General features: G+C 35.2%; 1 protein-coding gene across 15 annotated transcripts in view; it reads right to left on the minus strand.

The window, feature by feature from the left end:
• The window catches only part of CLOCK (clock circadian regulator), a 64,820-nt gene that overhangs the window by 18,864 nt on the left and 27,026 nt on the right, over positions 1 to 18,930 (minus strand). For 14 of the 15 annotated variants that reach the window (XM_065060940.1, XM_065060933.1, XM_065060927.1 and 11 more), the window contains 9 exons: positions 17,235 to 17,351; positions 15,153 to 15,243; positions 13,563 to 13,622; positions 13,007 to 13,155; positions 8,639 to 8,730; positions 7,089 to 7,178; positions 5,423 to 5,543; positions 4,447 to 4,560; positions 1,836 to 1,954 (listed from right to left, as the gene is read on the minus strand). In XM_065060940.1, coding sequence (XP_064917012.1) covers positions 1,836 to 1,954; positions 4,447 to 4,560; positions 5,423 to 5,543; positions 7,089 to 7,178; positions 8,639 to 8,730; positions 13,007 to 13,155; positions 13,563 to 13,622; positions 15,153 to 15,199 — 792 coding nt within the window. In that variant the 5' untranslated portion in view covers positions 15,200 to 15,243; positions 17,235 to 17,351. Of the gene's footprint in view, positions 1 to 1,835; positions 1,955 to 4,446; positions 4,561 to 5,422; positions 5,544 to 7,088; positions 7,179 to 8,638; positions 8,731 to 13,006; positions 13,156 to 13,562; positions 13,623 to 15,152; positions 15,244 to 17,234; positions 17,352 to 18,930 lie in introns of those variants that run through there. The other variant, XM_065060941.1, reaches the window with a different exon arrangement.

The following is an 18,930-nucleotide window of genomic DNA, read 5'->3' on the forward strand; positions in this document are numbered from 1 at the left end:
GTGGCGGGGTCATATGCAGAAAATAAAAATGCGAACTTTCAGAAATTATTCTCATGAATACTATGACTTTCTGCAACAGCACTGTATATCCTTGAGAAATTACATTTTAGGTAAAAAACAATCCAGAACTGTATACCACCTGAAATAAAAAGGGGCAGATGAACAGGCTGGTTCTACCTCAATTAAGGCAACCCAGTACTAAAACACACATCTCACTACTGGTTGCATTATGCATCTGTTAGTAAAGTTCCTGAGATGGTAAAGTTTCTGACATTACACTTACTTGCTAGAGCCTAGTTAATAACAGTTAATAATAACAGAAGGTACCAAAAGAGTATAAACAAGTACTGCCAGATTAAAAGTCTTCAGTCTAATGTTAGTCTTCTTCACACGAAGATTTCTCAAATGAACGGCACTAATCGAAACCCTTGAGGGGATCTTAAAACCTCTGTACCACAAAAACTTCCTTCAGCACTAGGGGCTCAGAAGTTCAGATAGGGGAATGAAACTTTGGCCAGAGTATAATCTGTAGGGCTTTTGCCCTCCGGAGACTGAGAGACTTGATATATCATAAATGGATGTTCCTCAACATCCAGTTGTCCTGTTCCAGAACTAGGAAACACGAAAGTCATACTACACCACATTCTAAACTGTCAAAATTTAAAAGACAAAAGTATTTGCAAGTGCTGCTGAGTTGGTCTTTTTTCCCCAACTATTTCATTAAGCAAAAACATCACACATTTAACATCTCTACCAACTGTAGGCATAGCAGGAAGAACATTATTTAGACCGGTATGGGAAAAGTGATGAAAGATTTCCATGGCTTCAGGAAAAACAAACAACAAACTCTCTCTGGCATGCAGTCTGCAAAGATCCAGTTCCTGTTCAGCCTGATAGAACTGAAGTTTATACAATTTCTCCAAGTGCTCCCTACTACACTTTCAAAATGCAAAGAATATAGACCATGTCTTCAGAGGCAACAATCGTCAGCTTAAGACACGAGTGCATTCAGCTTACAAGAACACTTGAATGTTCAAAGAGTTCTGCAGGACAGACAGCAGCTTAGCCATGTGTCATATACATTTCATGGCATTTCTTTACAACTGAACTGCAAGAACAAATATTAGATAGTAGTCTATTCTGAACCTTGATTAATACATTTGTGTAAAACATGTAATATGAACTGCAATCACAGACTACCCTGTACTGTATCCTGAGTATTTATTTTAACTGATTTTGTTGAGAAAGAGGATTATACTTAGTAAACTACAAATTTCATAAACATGCAATTCTAAACTTGGAAAGATACCTTCATTGTACATCAGCAGTTAAGTAAAATGGTCTCATTAAACAACCAGGTTACTGAATCACAGTACTGAAACAAAACAAAGAGTTCTATTACCTCAAACCCAGCTCTCGGTTACTGTCAAGTGATGTATGCTTTCATTAAGCCCTAACAGATTTTCTTCTGTGTCAAACTACAGCAAGACCCATGAAATTCACATTCACTATTAACTTCTCCAGTGAAAGTGGAATCTTGATGCTATCTTTCATCTCGTTTAAGTTAAACTGTCTAAATTATATTCCTATGGACTTCTGAATTTATTGCGTATTATTATATGACTATTTAAAAATGGCATTCACCATAACAACTTCATTTGATGCTTTGCAAAACATTTAACCTATTTGTTGAAGTAAGAAATACAGACACTTTCACTTTCATGTAATAAATTCCTTATGGTTTTCAATAATATTTGCAATGTTACGTGCATTCTCTCTCAAGTTTTCCTGTTCAGAGTACATTTTAAAATTATACAAAAGTGATTTGTACATACCTTGATGAATTGAGGTGTAGCTAATCTAACTGTGGCTACAAAGCAAACTTTGTCTTCATATGAAGGCCGATGCGATCGCTGAATAGTTCCTTCAAAACCATTGTGCGCTGAGTTGGGAACTGAAGGAAGAGAGAGAAGAGGTCAATACAGATTACAATATAAACATGGAGGAAAATGGCAATCATATCTAAGGAGAAATGGCCCAGTATTTAACTAATGTGGTTTCCCTCCAACTTAACATACATTAAGAAAAATGCTACATATAATACATACACATATTTGCACAGGAACAATAGTTGTAGAGTAGTTATGGGAACACAACCATCGAGTAAATTTCTCAAAGAACTAAAATTATCATCAATGTGATATTATCTGACAAAGCAGTTTTAAAAAACCAATAACAATTCTAATCCTTCTTGGTAAATATTAAAATGACTGGAATACACCTTATTCAAAAATATTTTTAAAATTTCTCTTTTGTATCAGGTTTTTCTAACTTTTTCTTTTGAACTCTGAGGTCAGAATTTCTCTTCCAAGCTTCCATCACATTCAAATGACACAAGCTGAAGACACACTGAGTAATAGAACAATCAAATGCACAAGAATTATGTATATGAAAGAATCAGGACATCAAGCTGAGGACAAATTCCACTTACTGAATTACAGAGATGGATGGAACCACAAGGGGCCAAAGGATGGACTACACCTCAAACCAGATTAACCTAATCCTTCATTTCCAGCAGGTATCAATTTAGTTTGTCTTTACTAAGCTTTAATGATGGTGACTTTAAAACCCTGTCAGGCTCTTCCAAGCCTAACTGGTTTTAATTCGACCCTAGATTAGAACTTCTACTGAAGTTTCATCATGCAATTTAGGCTCATAGCTCCTTGCTCTATCCATCAGAAGGAAAATAGGTAATTTCCTTCCTCTTTGTCTTATTCCTTCTCCTTCATTCTTCAGAGCCTATCTTGCCTTGTAAGTTACACATTTGAATTTCTGATCGCTTTCACTGCTCTACTCTGAACTCTCCCCAACTGCTCTACTCCTGACAAATAGTGTCAAAACCTGGATGAGGACATATGTGTGCTAAGAAGTGCAAGGAGATTATTTAAAGTGATTTAGATTATATTTGAGAAAAGCTTCTGCATTTTCACAATTTGGTGATTGGTCACGGTCAGTTTAAATTCCACAGCAGGTCCTTTTTCTAAAGGACTGCTATATAGCTGAATGTAACCTTTTCCCCTGTTCACACCATTTGTTATTCCTAAATTTAGTAACTTGCATTTGTTCTCAGTCATTATCTCTGGGGTTTTTTTCCCTAACATTTTCATAACATTAATGAAAATACCGATCAAATCCAGAAGTTGTCCATTAAAACTCCATTTTGAATAATGGGTAACATGGGTAACCTTTCCAATCAGTTTCTGCAGCTACTTTCCAGCAATTTCAATTAACATGTGCTTCCTTTACATGTTTATGAGAACAGAATATGATAACTGTCAAAAGCATATTTAAAAAGTTAATCATTTATTTGTGCTTTGTCCTCTTTATTCATACAGTGTGTTACTCTTTGATAGAAGAAAATGAATTGATTTGATGCTATTTCTACCTGAAAAATCCAAATTGGTTGCTATTCAATTCCTTGCTAGCTTCCTGAAGCTCACAGAGTTTAATTATTTGTCCTGGAATATTTCCCAATATCAAACGAAATCAATAGGTCTGCAGTTTCCCAACTCCTCATCGTTCTAAGACCAGGACCATATTTGGCTTCATCAGGCCTGATTCTTGTCTTTTCTATATTATATAGCTGCACTTGGCAGTAAAACTCAACCTCTCCCCATTTTGTGAGAAAAATACTGGAATCACATAAAAAAAAACAGGCTTACTTACAATATACCATTTTTAATAAAATTTTTGCAAGTAATCTTTATGAACATCTACTACTGACCACGGTGCACAACCCATTTGCCTGGCTGACCAAATAAACATGCCTCTCAAGTATACAGTCAGCATGGGCTGGCCAAACAGATTAGAAATGTAGTACAGAGGAATAATATTAGTACGTAACTAATAAAAACTACTTCAATGGAAGGGAGAAGGAACTCAGTGCAGGAAACTGTAATGGCCTATCTGCTTAGAGTGATAACTCCTGTCCATTGAAGCACAGAACTGAAACTGGGAGGGGAAACCTATGGTCTCTTTCCCAGCTCACTGCATAATGAGAACGGAGGGTACTCAGTGCCATTGATCTTCAAGTTACGTAGTCACCTCCTTAAGTATGGATTGCGTTTAACTAAATTCATGCTCTTTGTTTTAAAGTGTTTGTTTAAATTTATCTTACATTCTTTTAAAAACTGTTTTACAAGATGCTCATTTTCTTTAATTGAAAGCACTAGACACAATTACTACATTCTGCATTTGAATGCATTGACATGTAATACCTGATAAGCAGTTCTTCTTATTTTTCATTAAAGTGATATAGAAGTAATAAAAACCCTGCTTCAAGCTCTTCTTTTGAAAGATTTATTTTAGTTCATCATTAAGTTTTGCGTAAGGAACCCAAGCCTGTTTAGCTGTGTATTCCACTCTAACATTGCTGAACTTACTTACCATTATTCAAACACTTGAAATTTCCTATAAATTTTACATATTCATACGTAGGTTGCTCTTTTGGATCTATTGTCCCTCGCAGTATATGGCAACAGAATTCTAGTTGATTTTTTGCTGTGAAAAGAATAAACAAATTAAAAGGCTACACACACTTGATGAAGCACACAGGCAACATGAAACAGAAATCAGGAACAACTGAGCTGCACACTTGCTGAGGTACTGTAAATGATGTGATTAGAAATGGCTGTAGCCTCTGCTTTTAATCAGTGTGATCCTAACTAACCTTAAGAAAAGGACATCTCTTAGAATTTGTGTATGAAGGGCCTGAATGCTAATGACACAGAAAACCCCTGAAAACTAGAGTCATTTTTAATGCAGCAGCTGCTGTTTACTAAAGCATGCATTTTCAAAACCCATCAGGATGCTACGTTTTTATCCTTGCCAACCATTACAACTGTCTAAATAAAAGCTATATAAACAAGACAAACATTTCTAATACATGTGAAAGTCATAGAGTGAAATGCTATGTAACAATGAAAATTTTAGTCTTCAGGGTGGGAGGGGTGGGGGGAGAACCATCACAAAAAAGTGCTTCTGTTCTTCAGGGCTCAAGCATATGTTTCTGCTTAAATAACACTGGAAGAAAAGAACTGATCTCATGTGATACAAAGCAGATTATTTTTAACACAACTACCATACTGGTTTCATCTGGGATATAGTTAATTTCCTTCATAGTAGCTCATACTGTACTGTGTTTTGGATTTGTGACTAGAACAGCACTGACAACACAGGGATGTTTTAGCTACTGCTAAGCAGCACTTACACGGTGCAAAGGCCTCTTCTGTTCCTCATACTGCCCTGCTAGCGAGTAGGCTGGGGGCACACAAGAAGCTGGGACAGTTGACCTAAGGGATACCCCACAGTGTGACACCATGGTCAGCAATAAAAGCTGAGTTTGCTCACAATAACTACTTACATTTTAAGTATTCTGGTGTCAATGAATCACTTTCCAGCAGATGAGACGACAATATTTTATAAATTTCTGAATGTTCCCCCTCTGGGATAAAATTAAATACACTCTGATCCACAAGGTCAGACTGAAAGAAAAACGTTTAATAAGCATTAAAATATGCAAGATGTACAATGTCACAAAGCCTACTACTATTTTAATGCAAAACAATTCTTCACAGTTAGAAGAACATTACTGACTCAACAAAGCCACCTACTGGAATACACGCGAGGATTTTGCAATAAAAACATCTCACTTTGATCTGTCTTAATTTTAACACCACAAACCATTTAGTGAGGAACACCATGAATGCCGCAGATACATTAAAGTACACATTAAAGTACAATGGAGCTTGCATTAACTTCCTTGGGATGCAACAACTCTAAGTAAAGAAGCATTTTAATTCGAAATGATAGTGTGTTGTTCTAGGACACTGTAACCTCTCAGTGGCATTCAATACATTGAAACCGTATCTCGGAACAAAGACAGTCCTACATCATATATGTTTTGATGTTACTAATAATTACATCCAATTGCAATTAATTTTATGAATAAATTCTATAATCAGGTCCACAACTATGTACACAAAACTGGGAACAATAGAGATGAATGCAATAAAACTGAATAACTGATTATATGCATAAATGCATTTGATTAAGTACTCAGAAAGGAGGGATCATAAAATATATGTTTAAAATACATAAATCACAACTAAAAACACGGCATAAATGTGTCTTTGAGAACTCAGTAAATTCTACTTTTTTAAAACAACCACAACTACCTGTACATTTTTCAAAATTCTCAAGATGGTATCATGCATACCTTAGTGGAATTTGTGTTTTGCAGAATCATTTTTAAATATGCCACTTGAAGTTTTCAAAAATACTCTTATCACAGTAAGATATCTAGCCTGTAAGAATAACTTGTCCCTCTCTAAGAAACAGCTCATGAATTGTTTGCATTTTTGAGTACTAATTTGCTGCATTTCAAAAAAGCATTATTCAGAGGTAACTTTAAAAATTTAGAATATTACTTTTACTGGTGACCAATGTCACTAAGATTGAAGATGAATGAATGTGATAAAACCCAAAGTATATACCTAGAAGAACCAGCAGAAATATATTTCTTATAAGACGACTTTGGCAAGGGAAAAGTAAAAAAGTAGTTTAAAAAATTCCAAGGATATAGCTCTTTAGCAATACTCTTCTGACCCATGCAGAGGCTGTGATAGGTGTGAATTCTAAAGGGTCTCCTGCAGTAAACGTGTTATTTCAGTTAAGTAGAAGAGAAACTGATGCTAGGCTGGCATCTCATAATCCTGCCTCACAGAGTGCTGACTACATTCTGTATTTCTCCAAAATAAATGTTTAATACAGAAGACAGACCAGTAGCACAGAATTGTGCTGAAGAAAAGCAGAGGCATTATAACAAAGCATACATCTGTTCTATAAGGCAAAAAGGCCTAACGATTAATCAGTACTCATAGTAGAACACCATCCACAGACAAACCAATACGTTATTGAAAGCATACATCTGTTCTATAAGGCAAAAAGGCCTAACGATTAATCAGTACTCATAGTAGAACACCATCCACAGACAAACCAATACGTTATTGAAAGCAATTTGTACTTACTGGCAAATGTTCAAGTAAGGGAGTTATACTTTCAGACACATATATTATGTTTCCATCTGTCATAATTGCTAAAAAAAAACCATCAAGAGCCTGAAATTAAACATAATAGGCAGTTAAATAAAGAGACAGAAAATATTAAAAATGTTATGCTATATTCAACATAGAAAATAATTTAGACCAATTATAGTTTAGTTTAATATAAAATTGAGAATGTCTTTCACTACTAAAACTTCTTAGCCTTGCTTTTACACTATGAGCATTACAGTTCCCATACTGTTCTGTTCTCAAATAATCTGTGGTTTCAGAAGAAAGACTTCAATCAATATACAGCTAGTCACTGTTGCCCCCATCTCTCAATTTGCCTGCCTGTTATTTTCAATTTCATCATCATTTTAAACATCCAAAAACTCAGAAAAATGAGATAGAGACAAAAATAACGAGGGGGGAAAAAAGAAGAGAAGACCAAGTAAAACAGGTGGTGAAATCAATGCATTTCAGTATTTAATATCTCAGTATTCCCAGTCTCAATAAAAGAAACTCATAGCAATATTTTACTGAGACTTGAAAACCGTGAGATACAGTTCTGACTGCCATATTTTCTACTTAACTCAAACTTGTTTCCACTGAACATAACATGATTACCGTATACTTGAGCACTAACAAAGATAAAAGCATGACAGAACTGTATTTCTAAATAGGAAATTTCAAAGTTCATGTCTTTGAAAAACATTCTTTTATTGTTCTAGCTTTACAGTCACTAGTTGCAGACATATTTTGTAGAAGGACTTGTGAAACACCAGAAACAGCTACAAAAACTCCTCCAAACCAGAAACAACTACTTCACTAACTTCTTGGAAAAAAATATGCATATTCACCAGAAAGGACTAACGGAAAATTTTTAAGTACAAAAAATGAGAAATTTTTACTTTTTAAGTCTCTGCCTCAAAGAACAAGTTTAGCTACAGACTAAAAAGAAAATGTACTTGTTCATTTACTTCAATATTTTCCATTCAACTATTATTAGAAATTGTTTCACTAACAAGATACAAACTACTTATTCTTATTTCTAAGGAAAAAACAGATTATACTCAAAGTTTATTGCTAGTAGTATTTCAACTACTCATGTTATCTTCTTCAGCAAAGTCATGCTCACACACCACTTTTGGAAAGTGTAACATGCAAACAAATTAAAAACTATTGCTCACAAGTTACATGGGTGTGTTGAGCCTCTTTTCTAATTAAGATTTTAATTTATGTACAACAATTCTTTGTTTGACTAGTACCTTAATAATTTAAAATATCCACTTTGACAGTAAATACTTTATTTCATGGACTTGCTTTGTTATCATGTTTTATGTAATTGAAAATGCAGCTAAAAGAACTATTTTGCATTACTCTATATGCATAGGAATTTTCAGTGTTTACCTTCATGAAAATGTATAGTTCAGATATGAAAACAAAAAATTGTATCATCAAACTGAAAAAAAATTATAATGGAACGACTGCCCATGAGAAAATAGTCTACTCCCAGAAAACCAGAAATAATATACCTCTAACATTAACTGTGTGAACTCTTCATTACTAAGGAATGTCGGTTTCCAGTCCTGTCGAATCTCACTGGCATCTGATTGTGCAGTAATTTCTACAATCAAACATAAATACAATATAAGGATTCACACTTGCAAAAGCCATTGTTTTCCCACTAAGTTATACATACACAGTTGGAAATAGCAGACTGTTCTCCATCCTTCTCTGTTGTTCATTCATTACATATAGATGTTGCTCCTTAAAAAGAAAAGAAATGCCTTCTCTCCTATGTCATAGTGAGATTTGCCTTCTCTTTCCTTCTACCACTTTGTGCTACAGTCCTGACAGACTTCAGGGTAATGCTGAAGTTAACGACAGTAAGTAATGGATTTTGACAATGGAAAAATACTCTTCCCTCTGAGACTATAATGTATTATTGAGAGTGTTGTTATTCAAAATTTAGAAAGCCAAAATTCCTCAACAGTTTAGGTCATTAAAATGGCTAACCCTCAAGTATCTTGCCCAATCCTGGTCATTCTAACCTTTGCACTAAAAATTGTCACTGTCCTTTCTCTTCTTCCCACCCTCTTCTGTAAAGAAATAAGACTACGTTAAAAAAATAGTAGGTTTGCAATAAAGACTATTAGGAGCTGTATGACAGACTCCACTGCAGAATTACTGTCTGATTCGTACAGAGAGACGAATTTTGAGCAGATGTTCTTGTAGAACTTACGAGAAATATATAGAATAAATTCCCACACATGGGTGAAACCATGGCTGCTAAGCAGACCTCTGGCTCTGAAAGCTGATGCTTCCTTATCAACTGGTAACTGAAACAAGAAGCAGGACCACGTGGTACTTGAGTTTTGATGAGTTACAAGGGCATTACAGAAGTACTGGTTGCAAGAACAACCTTGAACAAGTGATTGTGAATCAAGCATTACGATTAACTGAAAGAACCAAACCATGTCTTTAAGGCTTTTTGTTTTCTAAAGGAGAAGTCTGTACAAAGTCCAGGAGATAGATTGTTAGTTCAGATGGCTCCAAGAGCACAGAAAACCCGGAATTGAGTTAAATAAACTTCGTTTCTGAGACCAAAGGGAAAAAACTTTACAAAACAGCATTAGACTTAACTAAAAGAAGAGTAAACAGCAGTAACGTCACACAAGAAACTGCCAAGAAGTGGAGACCTGCATGGAGAGAGGAAAAAAAAGACCAGAATTTCCAATGATCAGATCTCACAAAAAGACATAAATTGATCACACTTTTGCTATCAGTTTTGAAACAGCATCATAAAGCAATAAGAGCGGGCTGGAGAATAAGGATAACGTAAGTATAAGCCCAAGCCTAACTTTTCAGAACAAACATTGAGAACTGAATTGGAAGTCAAAGGACACAGAAATGAAAAGCTCTGGCACCAAAGCGGAGGCAAAATTCAAGGAACTTAATGTATTTAGAATCATAGAATGTCCTGAGTTGGAAGAGACCCACAAATATCATCAAGTCCAAATCTTGTCCCTGCATATGACAACTTCAAAATTCAAATCATTTAGTCCACAGGACACATATAATCTCAATTTTAGAACTGGAAAAGCCTGATTCATTGGCTCATTCTGGTCCACATAACCATACTACTTCAGAACTAAAAACCAAAAAAGTCAGTCTGGCTTCTACAGCAGAAATTATTTCTACTAAAGAAAAGCTGAAGTTTATGCCTTTAATGAACCATTCTGAATTATGTTACCACAAGTATGGTTGTTCTTTTACATTCCCCCTAACTAAAACAAGTATGGTATTGAAAAACAGAGCCAAAGAAACAGTGAAAAAACTTGTTTCACTTGGATACTTCAAATAAATGCTTAAAAATTATAGCAGAAGGTTGCATTCAAAGATAAATGACACTGAGGTCACATTCCGGAACTAGATACCAGACAAAGCAGCACAACCTAGATTGCACGTTACACTCATTAAGCCTTCAAATCGTTGATCTAAAGCAACCCTGCATCAGCACCAAGCATCCTCTAAAGAAATTGCCAGCAGGGCCAGGATCTGTAGCATCTTTTATCTGTGGGCTGTAGGAATAGCCATCTACCAGTTGTAATTATAAACAGTGAAATTCTTCAGTATTTCACCATTAAAAAAAAAAAAAACAACTTGTTCACAAATTCAAAGGAAGATGACAGGCAATATTAGTAACTGAGACTCTGTCAGTAATATAATTCCAGTCTGCTAACCCCACTGTTTTTTCCCAAGAAGAAACAGAATCCACACTGGCCAAAAAGCAGCTCAGATAGTTCATCTGGAGCTGCTGCCAGAGTACCAAGCCTGGCCAATGTGGAAATGGTCCAGAAAGAACCAGAAGCATTGCAGTTAATCAAAACCTGGTGGCTGAACACAGTAGGATTTTCAACAGTAAAGAAGATAATCATTGCTGAACAATTCATTTATTGCTGGGGTCACTCTGCTTTATGGTAACAAACAGATCCAAGCACCTCAGGAGGCAAAGCATGTTTCTGATCTTCGCCAATATTTTGTTCAAAGCATTTTAATGTAAACCAGTGCAGAACAACACTAGTGAGCACTAGCAGCCAGAGGTTTAGGGACCTTAATATGATACAAGCTGCACTCTGACCCATCAGGTGACGGACAAAAGACCATGCCCTAAAAGGTACCCATCTCCACAGCTGCTTTTTTCTGCTTTATACTAAAGAAAATAAAAGTAATTTTAAGAATAATCTGAGAAAGCACTTTGAAGGAAAAAAGTATGACTGGTGCTGCTGGCTGTTTGACACGTGTTCATTCTACACTCTATATTTAATGATAGGAATCATCAACACAAGATAAAGTGATTTTGAAACAGAACAAATTTTCATTAAGACCTTAGAACCTACAGAACTGATTTTTACAGAAAAAGAGCATTCCATACTGTTTTTCTTTTTGTTATGAGACAAACGAGTCTAAGAGAATTAAAAGAGTATAATCAATATTTAATTGGAAAAACAAACCCCAAACTTGTGAATTCTTGCACAAATGATTCTCCTTCCCTTTCCATTTTAATTGCTATGTTTACCTTTTCACAGCACTATTCAATACACATCTAGTGCTATGTGAACCGTGACACTAACGGAAGAGATGTGCTAGGGTATGCAAAAGTATTTATCATACCGTAAGATACCTTAAATTGACACACATACAGCTGATAAATACATATATACCCATCCACTTAATAGCTTAACTTATTTTATTCTATAACCTAACAGTTGCTTCTTTCATCCCTAGTGCTTTCTAGTTAGCATGCATGGTCAGAATTACTTGGGGAAACAGGCTGACTAGTGAAAGAGCTTATTTTCTTGAATTTTTAATCTTGTTTTTGGCAGTGTAAACCACAAGATGCCATATTAAGAACAAGTGTAGGAGCAGGAACAGGGAATTTTTATATACAGAAACATCTAATAGCCATAAATAAGTGTACACTTAGTGGCAGAAATAACGATCTGTAATGAATTTCAGTACAACATAGCTGGGTATGTTCCACCACCAGCTGATGCAAACAACCAGAGAAAGAAAACATACCAAGGATGTTCAAAGACATTCATCATTTTGCCATTTCACAGGATGGTTTACAAAACAACAAACACACACCCATTCACTTATACATCAGTGGATATGTCTTGAAAATTAGTTCAGCTAAACATATTTTCAGATTTTTCTGGGGATTTTTTTCCAGCTAAAAGGAAAATAGAAAAAGCCAATGATCCTAGTCAGCACGCCACTCTCAAACAACCTACCCAGCAACGCTTGCTGGAGACCACAATACCCTATTGCTTTATCATTTTTGCTAAAGCAGCCAGTTGTGCAAATGCTTGACGTGAAGAGAGGGAGCATTAAGTTCCCTTGACTAGGTTTTTCAGGGATTTGTTTTGCTTTATGTGGAACTTGGAGAGATGAACCCACTGTTCAAACCAGTCTTATCTAAATATCAAAATAAGTACTTTCAGTAAGTACTTTCCACTGAAATGGATCAGCAGAGTTTTCTGTGAAGTAAAACTTCGACAACTTGCATCTTATGAAGCAACTATATTCTGGAGGTCTGTCCACAACAAAAAAACTTGATGGTTATTTCAAAAATAAATGCTTCTCTTTATGAAACAGACTTCTTTGACAACTATAGAACAAAAAATATTAGTACTGGCTTTTGCAAAATACTAGCAAAACCAGTTATATCTCTGCTACTTAAATTAGGACCTTAATATATTTTATCGGGATCTCTACATTTTTTTATAATTTCCTTAAAGAAACTGCAAAACTGTTAATGCTTTATATACTAAGTGGATATCATTAAAATAATTAAGAGCTTACAAACTTTTTTTATTATTATTACAAAGAATTACCTTTGTGCTTCCGTAAAAAGTCAATGCTCTTCTGCAGTACAGTGGATTTATCCATCTTCCGAGCATTACCTGGAAGCATGGAACCCAGCTCTTTGATAAGAACATTAAACTGATCTCGACGTTTCTTTTCGGACTTGTTTCTAGACACTCTGAAAAACAAAGCACAAAATGTTTTATAACAACAATGACACCATTGTACAATAAGCTGCATACTATTGCCAGGTTCCTGATGCAAACAGCACCTTAAGAATCACTGCCGTGATAACTGTCACAAAAACACCTACTCCAAATCCCAGACACCGTTTTTGAAGAAAGGCTTCCTCCCTCTCAAGGAGAGTTGCAGCTAAGCTTTTGGAATAAACCATCCTTTGACACAAATAATGGAAACACAGTTATAAATACAAAACATATCTGAATAATGACAGTAAAAGAAATGCTGTTGAATGATATGGTTATTTAGAAAAGAATCACATTTTTATTGCTTAGAAATCTCCTTGGTAAGCCCAAGTATACAAGTATAGGACATTTCTTAGCTTTAAATAACTTTAAAACTTACCTTTTTGCTTTATCTTTGTCATCTTCTTCCACCAGCCCATCAAAAATGCTTCCATCATTTCTGAAATAAATAAATGTTAGAGTGTAACAGTTCTCTCTTGTGGAGTCCAAACACCACAAGAGAAAAAAAATTATTAATCATCTCTGTTACACCAAGAAACTGAAGCACTGTTTTACTGTTATGTCATGCGAAGACCATCTCCAATTAGCTGAAGCCAAGTCTGCTCTAAGTTCTTCTTGTAGGCTATTTACTAAATAGCAAGCAAAAACCCTTACATTTCTAATACAACTCAAAGAATTTTCAGACTATTTCTAATGTGAACTTACAACCCTATGCACTTAATTGAACATTACTTCATTTTCTTTTTCTATGTTCTTGATTATTTGCATTTCCTTACCCTTTTCAAAACATGAGAGGACAAATATAATTTATTTTTATTTATTGGCAACTTCTGTTACAAATACTGGAAATAATAATTAAAAAGTGCATTTTTCTGAAATACTGAAGTATCATTAATGGAAGAGTGCTGATGAAGATGCTATACTTCCTCCATGTATGCAATCTTATAAATACACAATTAATATTAACATTAAACAGCATTCATTGTATTTGCTTCCTAACCAAGTATCACAAATTTTTCCTCAGCTGACAACAGTCAATAGGTAAAATAGGTATCAAAATGAGAACGTTTCCCTTTGAAGATGCCTCAGTATATTTCATACACCACCTTTGTTTCATTTTCTTTTGTTTTCAAAATCAAGTCAAAACTATCCTGTTTTCCAAAATTGCTGTATAATGGATTTCCACATTTTACTTCCCTAACTTCTGTCCTTCCGTCTATTTAGTGCTGTTCACTCTGACCATTGTGTGTCAACCCTTAATTTTTTCATCCTAATGTTTCCTTCCCTGAACGCAAGTAACTGTCATAAAACAATCATACACTACAATAACCAGTGATGCTAGGAAGTAATTCTTCTGTACACTACTACATAAAAATAAATCTTTTAAAAGGAATTTGTATATTCAAAAGGCTGAAGTTTCAGTGAAATGCCACAAAACTTCACCAGAATAATTGAGAACCCAGACAAGCACTTTAAAGTTTTACTCTTTGCTTTTATTGTTATTTATTTAGAATGGGTTTAACTTTCTGTAAATTCAACATAAGTTTCTTTTCCCAAAGTCTTGAAATATTAAGGAATATTAAGGACAGATGTTCACCCAAGCTGCTAAGAAAGTCTGGTTCAAGGAATCAGGTAGAAACCATGTCTCAGCTATTACTTTTCCCTTGAAATAGGTTAGCAGGTCACTTTACTATCATCTGCAGCATCACTAATTGTTTAAATGTATTTGTTTTCCTTAATCAAATATTGAAGTACTCAAAACCAAACATTCGAATAACATTAAAAATCAACTTACTACAAAACAACACATCTAACAACTATCAAAGTAACTTTGCCAAAATAGCCAAAACCTCATTTGTCTTATCTTTTGCATATATTAAAATTCTCAGTACATTAACCATAAAAAAAGATTAACAAAGAAAGCAATGAAGAGTAATTCCCCCCAAACTCTTATTGTTTACTAACATACCTGTCTGCAATGGAGCTCATTTTATGGGTGCTTATGGTAAAAAACATAACATATCACACTTTAGTCTTGTGGTAGACATTTGTACGTTTGCCTGTAGAGAGAGAAGAAGGAACATGGAAATGTGACTCAGGGCAAACAAACATTCTTCATTAGAGCATACTGAAGTCTTCATTTGCTCTATAAGCTGCTCTTAATCTTCCCCTCTCTTCCAACCTGCTGCTCTGCCCTCCTACGTTCTCTAATACAGTCTCCATTACCATCAAAACCTGGACTTCAGTATCTCATTTTACGTGACAGAGAGTTCAAGAGAACTTTGTTTTATTAAATCACCATAAATAAGTCTGGACAAAACCAATACAAACCTCGTTCTGTCTTTGATTTCAGATATAGCTTTTCATTTTTATTTGAACTTTTCCCTAAAAGACTCTCATAACTCTGAAGGTTGAACAGATGAAAAATACACTCCTCAGTAGTAATACATTCTATATAGAAATTGTGTGAACAGAAATCATTTGAGATATAGTATTTCACAGCTATTATTTATTTCCTGCTATACTTTTATTGAGCACATTGTCATAATAGACTTGTGAAATAATGACAATAAGATACCTATTAGAATGTGATCTCTATACTCTGAGAAAGTTATAGTTAACCTGGCCATTTCTTAAAGCAGTCACTTATTCACTAAAAAGATTCAGTAGGGAAGTTGTTTTTTTTGTCAAGTGTACATATGATTTTGAATAAGGAATGTGAATGAAATACTAATAGTGGGAGAAGGAATATAAAATTAAAGTAAGCATTTAATTCAACAAGTACCTACATTTAGGTGCCAAAAAATTACATGACTATATGGAAAAGCTGAAATGTTTATGAAAACATAAAACAATGCAATTAAGCCTTTCTTCTCGATACAGAAAAGTCAGATGTCAGAAGCTGCTCAAAGGGAGCAGCAGGACTGTAACACTGTCAGCGATTAAGGAACAAGTGCATGCAGCAAGGGGTCTGATATGAGCTGAACGTGCAGATGTTTGGGAGTTTTTAGTATGTTATAAACTTAAGAGTAAAAAGGCATTGTGTTTATTTCAAAGGAGGTGGATTTAGTCACTCTGGTGACTCATAGTTTCTGAGACTACGGATTTGTTTGTTTCTGAAAGCAACAAATCCAGTGGAACTTGCAGTGTTAATGCCACAAGAAACATGGCAGCTACAATTCCATGATCCAGACAGCCTGCAAAACGTTCCAGGAAAATTGCATTCCAGCTGTTGAATAGAAGGGTAAATTGAGGAAGAAAGCTCAGCAGTAAAAGGAAACTACCATCACTGGCAGAGAATTAGGTTTAAAATCAAGACACGAGTTAGAAACTTGTTTTCTTTCAGTTTACATAGTATGCACTAACACAAGTATGTACTAATTACATTTTTAGCCCGGTCTTAATTTTTAAATTAATCCACTACCCAACATTATAGGGATCAAGAGTAACATGAAATTTTGTAGGACAAATGATATATTGTTCCATTAATCTGCAAAAGAAAAATACATGTGCCCCTGAATATGAAAAACTTTTACCTGTGACACAACTGCCATCTTCATTACACAGGATCAGAATATAAGAGTCAGTATTTTCACTTTAACAAAGCCCTCAATTTCTAGAATTCAACAAAATCATTCACTTGTTACAGTACACAGGTCCTACGTCAGGACTAGCAACTTAGATTCGGTATTCATGACAAACAGTTAAAATAACTTAAAGACTACAGGCAATGCACCTGTAGTGCATTTGTTTCTCCCTCTTCAAGGTCTGACCTTTCTGTCTTTGCCTCCAGATTTGCAATGCCCTGAGCATTCTCAGTGCTTCTACATGCCACTGGGAAAGATGGCAGAGATTATTCCAATGAAACCAGTTAAGTTCAACACAAACACTACAGAACTCAAGGACTACATCTATTTCTAAGAATTAAATTCAGTCACGTTCTGGAGAAAAAAAAAAAAAAAAAAAAAAAGACAGTACATAACACTGCTATTCAGCCCTTCAGTGTTTATGACTGGAAGCCATAGGAACCTTTTTAATTATACAACTTTACCTTTTACACTTTGGGACTTGTTAAAGCGTAAGGTTTAGTGATTAAACCTGGTTCCTTTGAAGAACAATGTGGAGAGTCAGATGTATCCTCTTCTGCGGAAAAGCATTAAATTCTGAACTGTAAATGAAATTTAAAATTTTATAATTAAGGAGTTTTTAAATGATCACTTATTTTATATATATATATAAGAGAAGTAAAATATCCCAAGTATTTCACTATCTGAATTCACCTTGCTTTAAAGCTCTTCTTGATAAAATAGCTGTTTCATCTCTGCTTTAATCCATCATTTTATGCTGACCTTTAATCTCGATGTCATTCTTTACTTTTGAATTCAGTGTCTCCCACACTATCTTCACTTCCACTTGCTACCTTCAATGTATGTCTTTAAACCATTATTTCAACATCTTTACTGCCGAAACACTTACCTGGGCCTCCACTGGCTTTCTCAGTTATGTCTTTTCCTCTCCCAGTTACTAAAATTGCCACTCTCAGGACACCAGAATGTGTAGAATGCTGCAGCTGGCAACCAGAAAAGTTGCCCAGCTGCATTATTGCTGCTCCCTCAGACACAGCCATTAACTCCTCCTTTCAAAACCCACTTCAAACACACTTTCAAAAACCTACCTCACAAATGCACTTTTCCTCATAAAAAAAAGCTTGACACCAGTAAAAGTGATGACCAGCTTCCAGTCTCTTTATACTGTTACTTTTCATGTATAGTTTTCACGCTTGAGCACACTAATTTCTACATTTCTAAGTTACATTAAACCAGTTTCTTCTCCCATCTTTATCCTGGTTCTCTCTGCCTTGCTTACTGTTTTTAAAATAAAATGTATTCACTATACAACCTACTTGTACCACTTCAGAAATATTTTATTTGAAAGCATATTAAATGCTAAAAAGGAGGCTGGGAGTTAAAAACTAAGCTTATACTACTCTTAAATTCATTAAAGGATTTTATGGAAAACACCAGAATTATTTCTTATTAGAAAAGTTAAGTTTCTCCTTCCCTTGCCCCTCACAGAGGCTCTTAAGTGGTTAAAATACAGATGCAAATATTAGCATAGGAAATTAAAGCACAGCAGAACAATCTGCCAACAGAAGAGAAACAATTACAGCATGATTCAATGAAGCCACTTGTTCTTTTCTAGCCAAATAACCTGCTGGCCCATTGACCTACTTTTTTAGGTGCTTACAGCCTCCTCTCCTGTTCTGTTTTGTTCCATCTGACAAGTGCAAATGCTAATAATGACAAAGACTCCCATGGAAGTCTGGATTACAGAGCCTGCAACATGAAACCTGTGTTTTTAAACTGCCTGGAGTCAAACAACACGGCTAACTCTCACCCAGCTCCTAACAGAGCTCTAACAAGGAAGATGTTAGAGCTCATCTCCACAGTACGTAGAGGTGTATTATTTTTGAAATCGCAACTAAACACTTAAGACAAACACCACAGGAGTTAAGCACAGAACCAGTTTTTCGAGGCTATTTCAAAAAGGGATTTTAAGATGAGGAGAAAGGAATATTTATGTCATAAATGAACACAAGCAAGCTTAAACCAGACCAAAAAGAAAGCTAATCACAGTGGAAAAGCTTTTGTAACCCAAACCACATAGATCTCTAACTCAGTTGAGCTGGCACGCGGGTGAAAGCCAGAAGAAAGGTTAAAGACGCCCACACGCCGGCATTGTCAGCC

The sequence above is a fragment of the Columba livia genome, chromosome 4 (genome assembly GCF_036013475.1).
Source record: "Columba livia isolate bColLiv1 breed racing homer chromosome 4, bColLiv1.pat.W.v2, whole genome shotgun sequence".
Lineage (NCBI taxonomy): Eukaryota > Metazoa > Chordata > Aves > Columbiformes > Columbidae > Columba > Columba livia.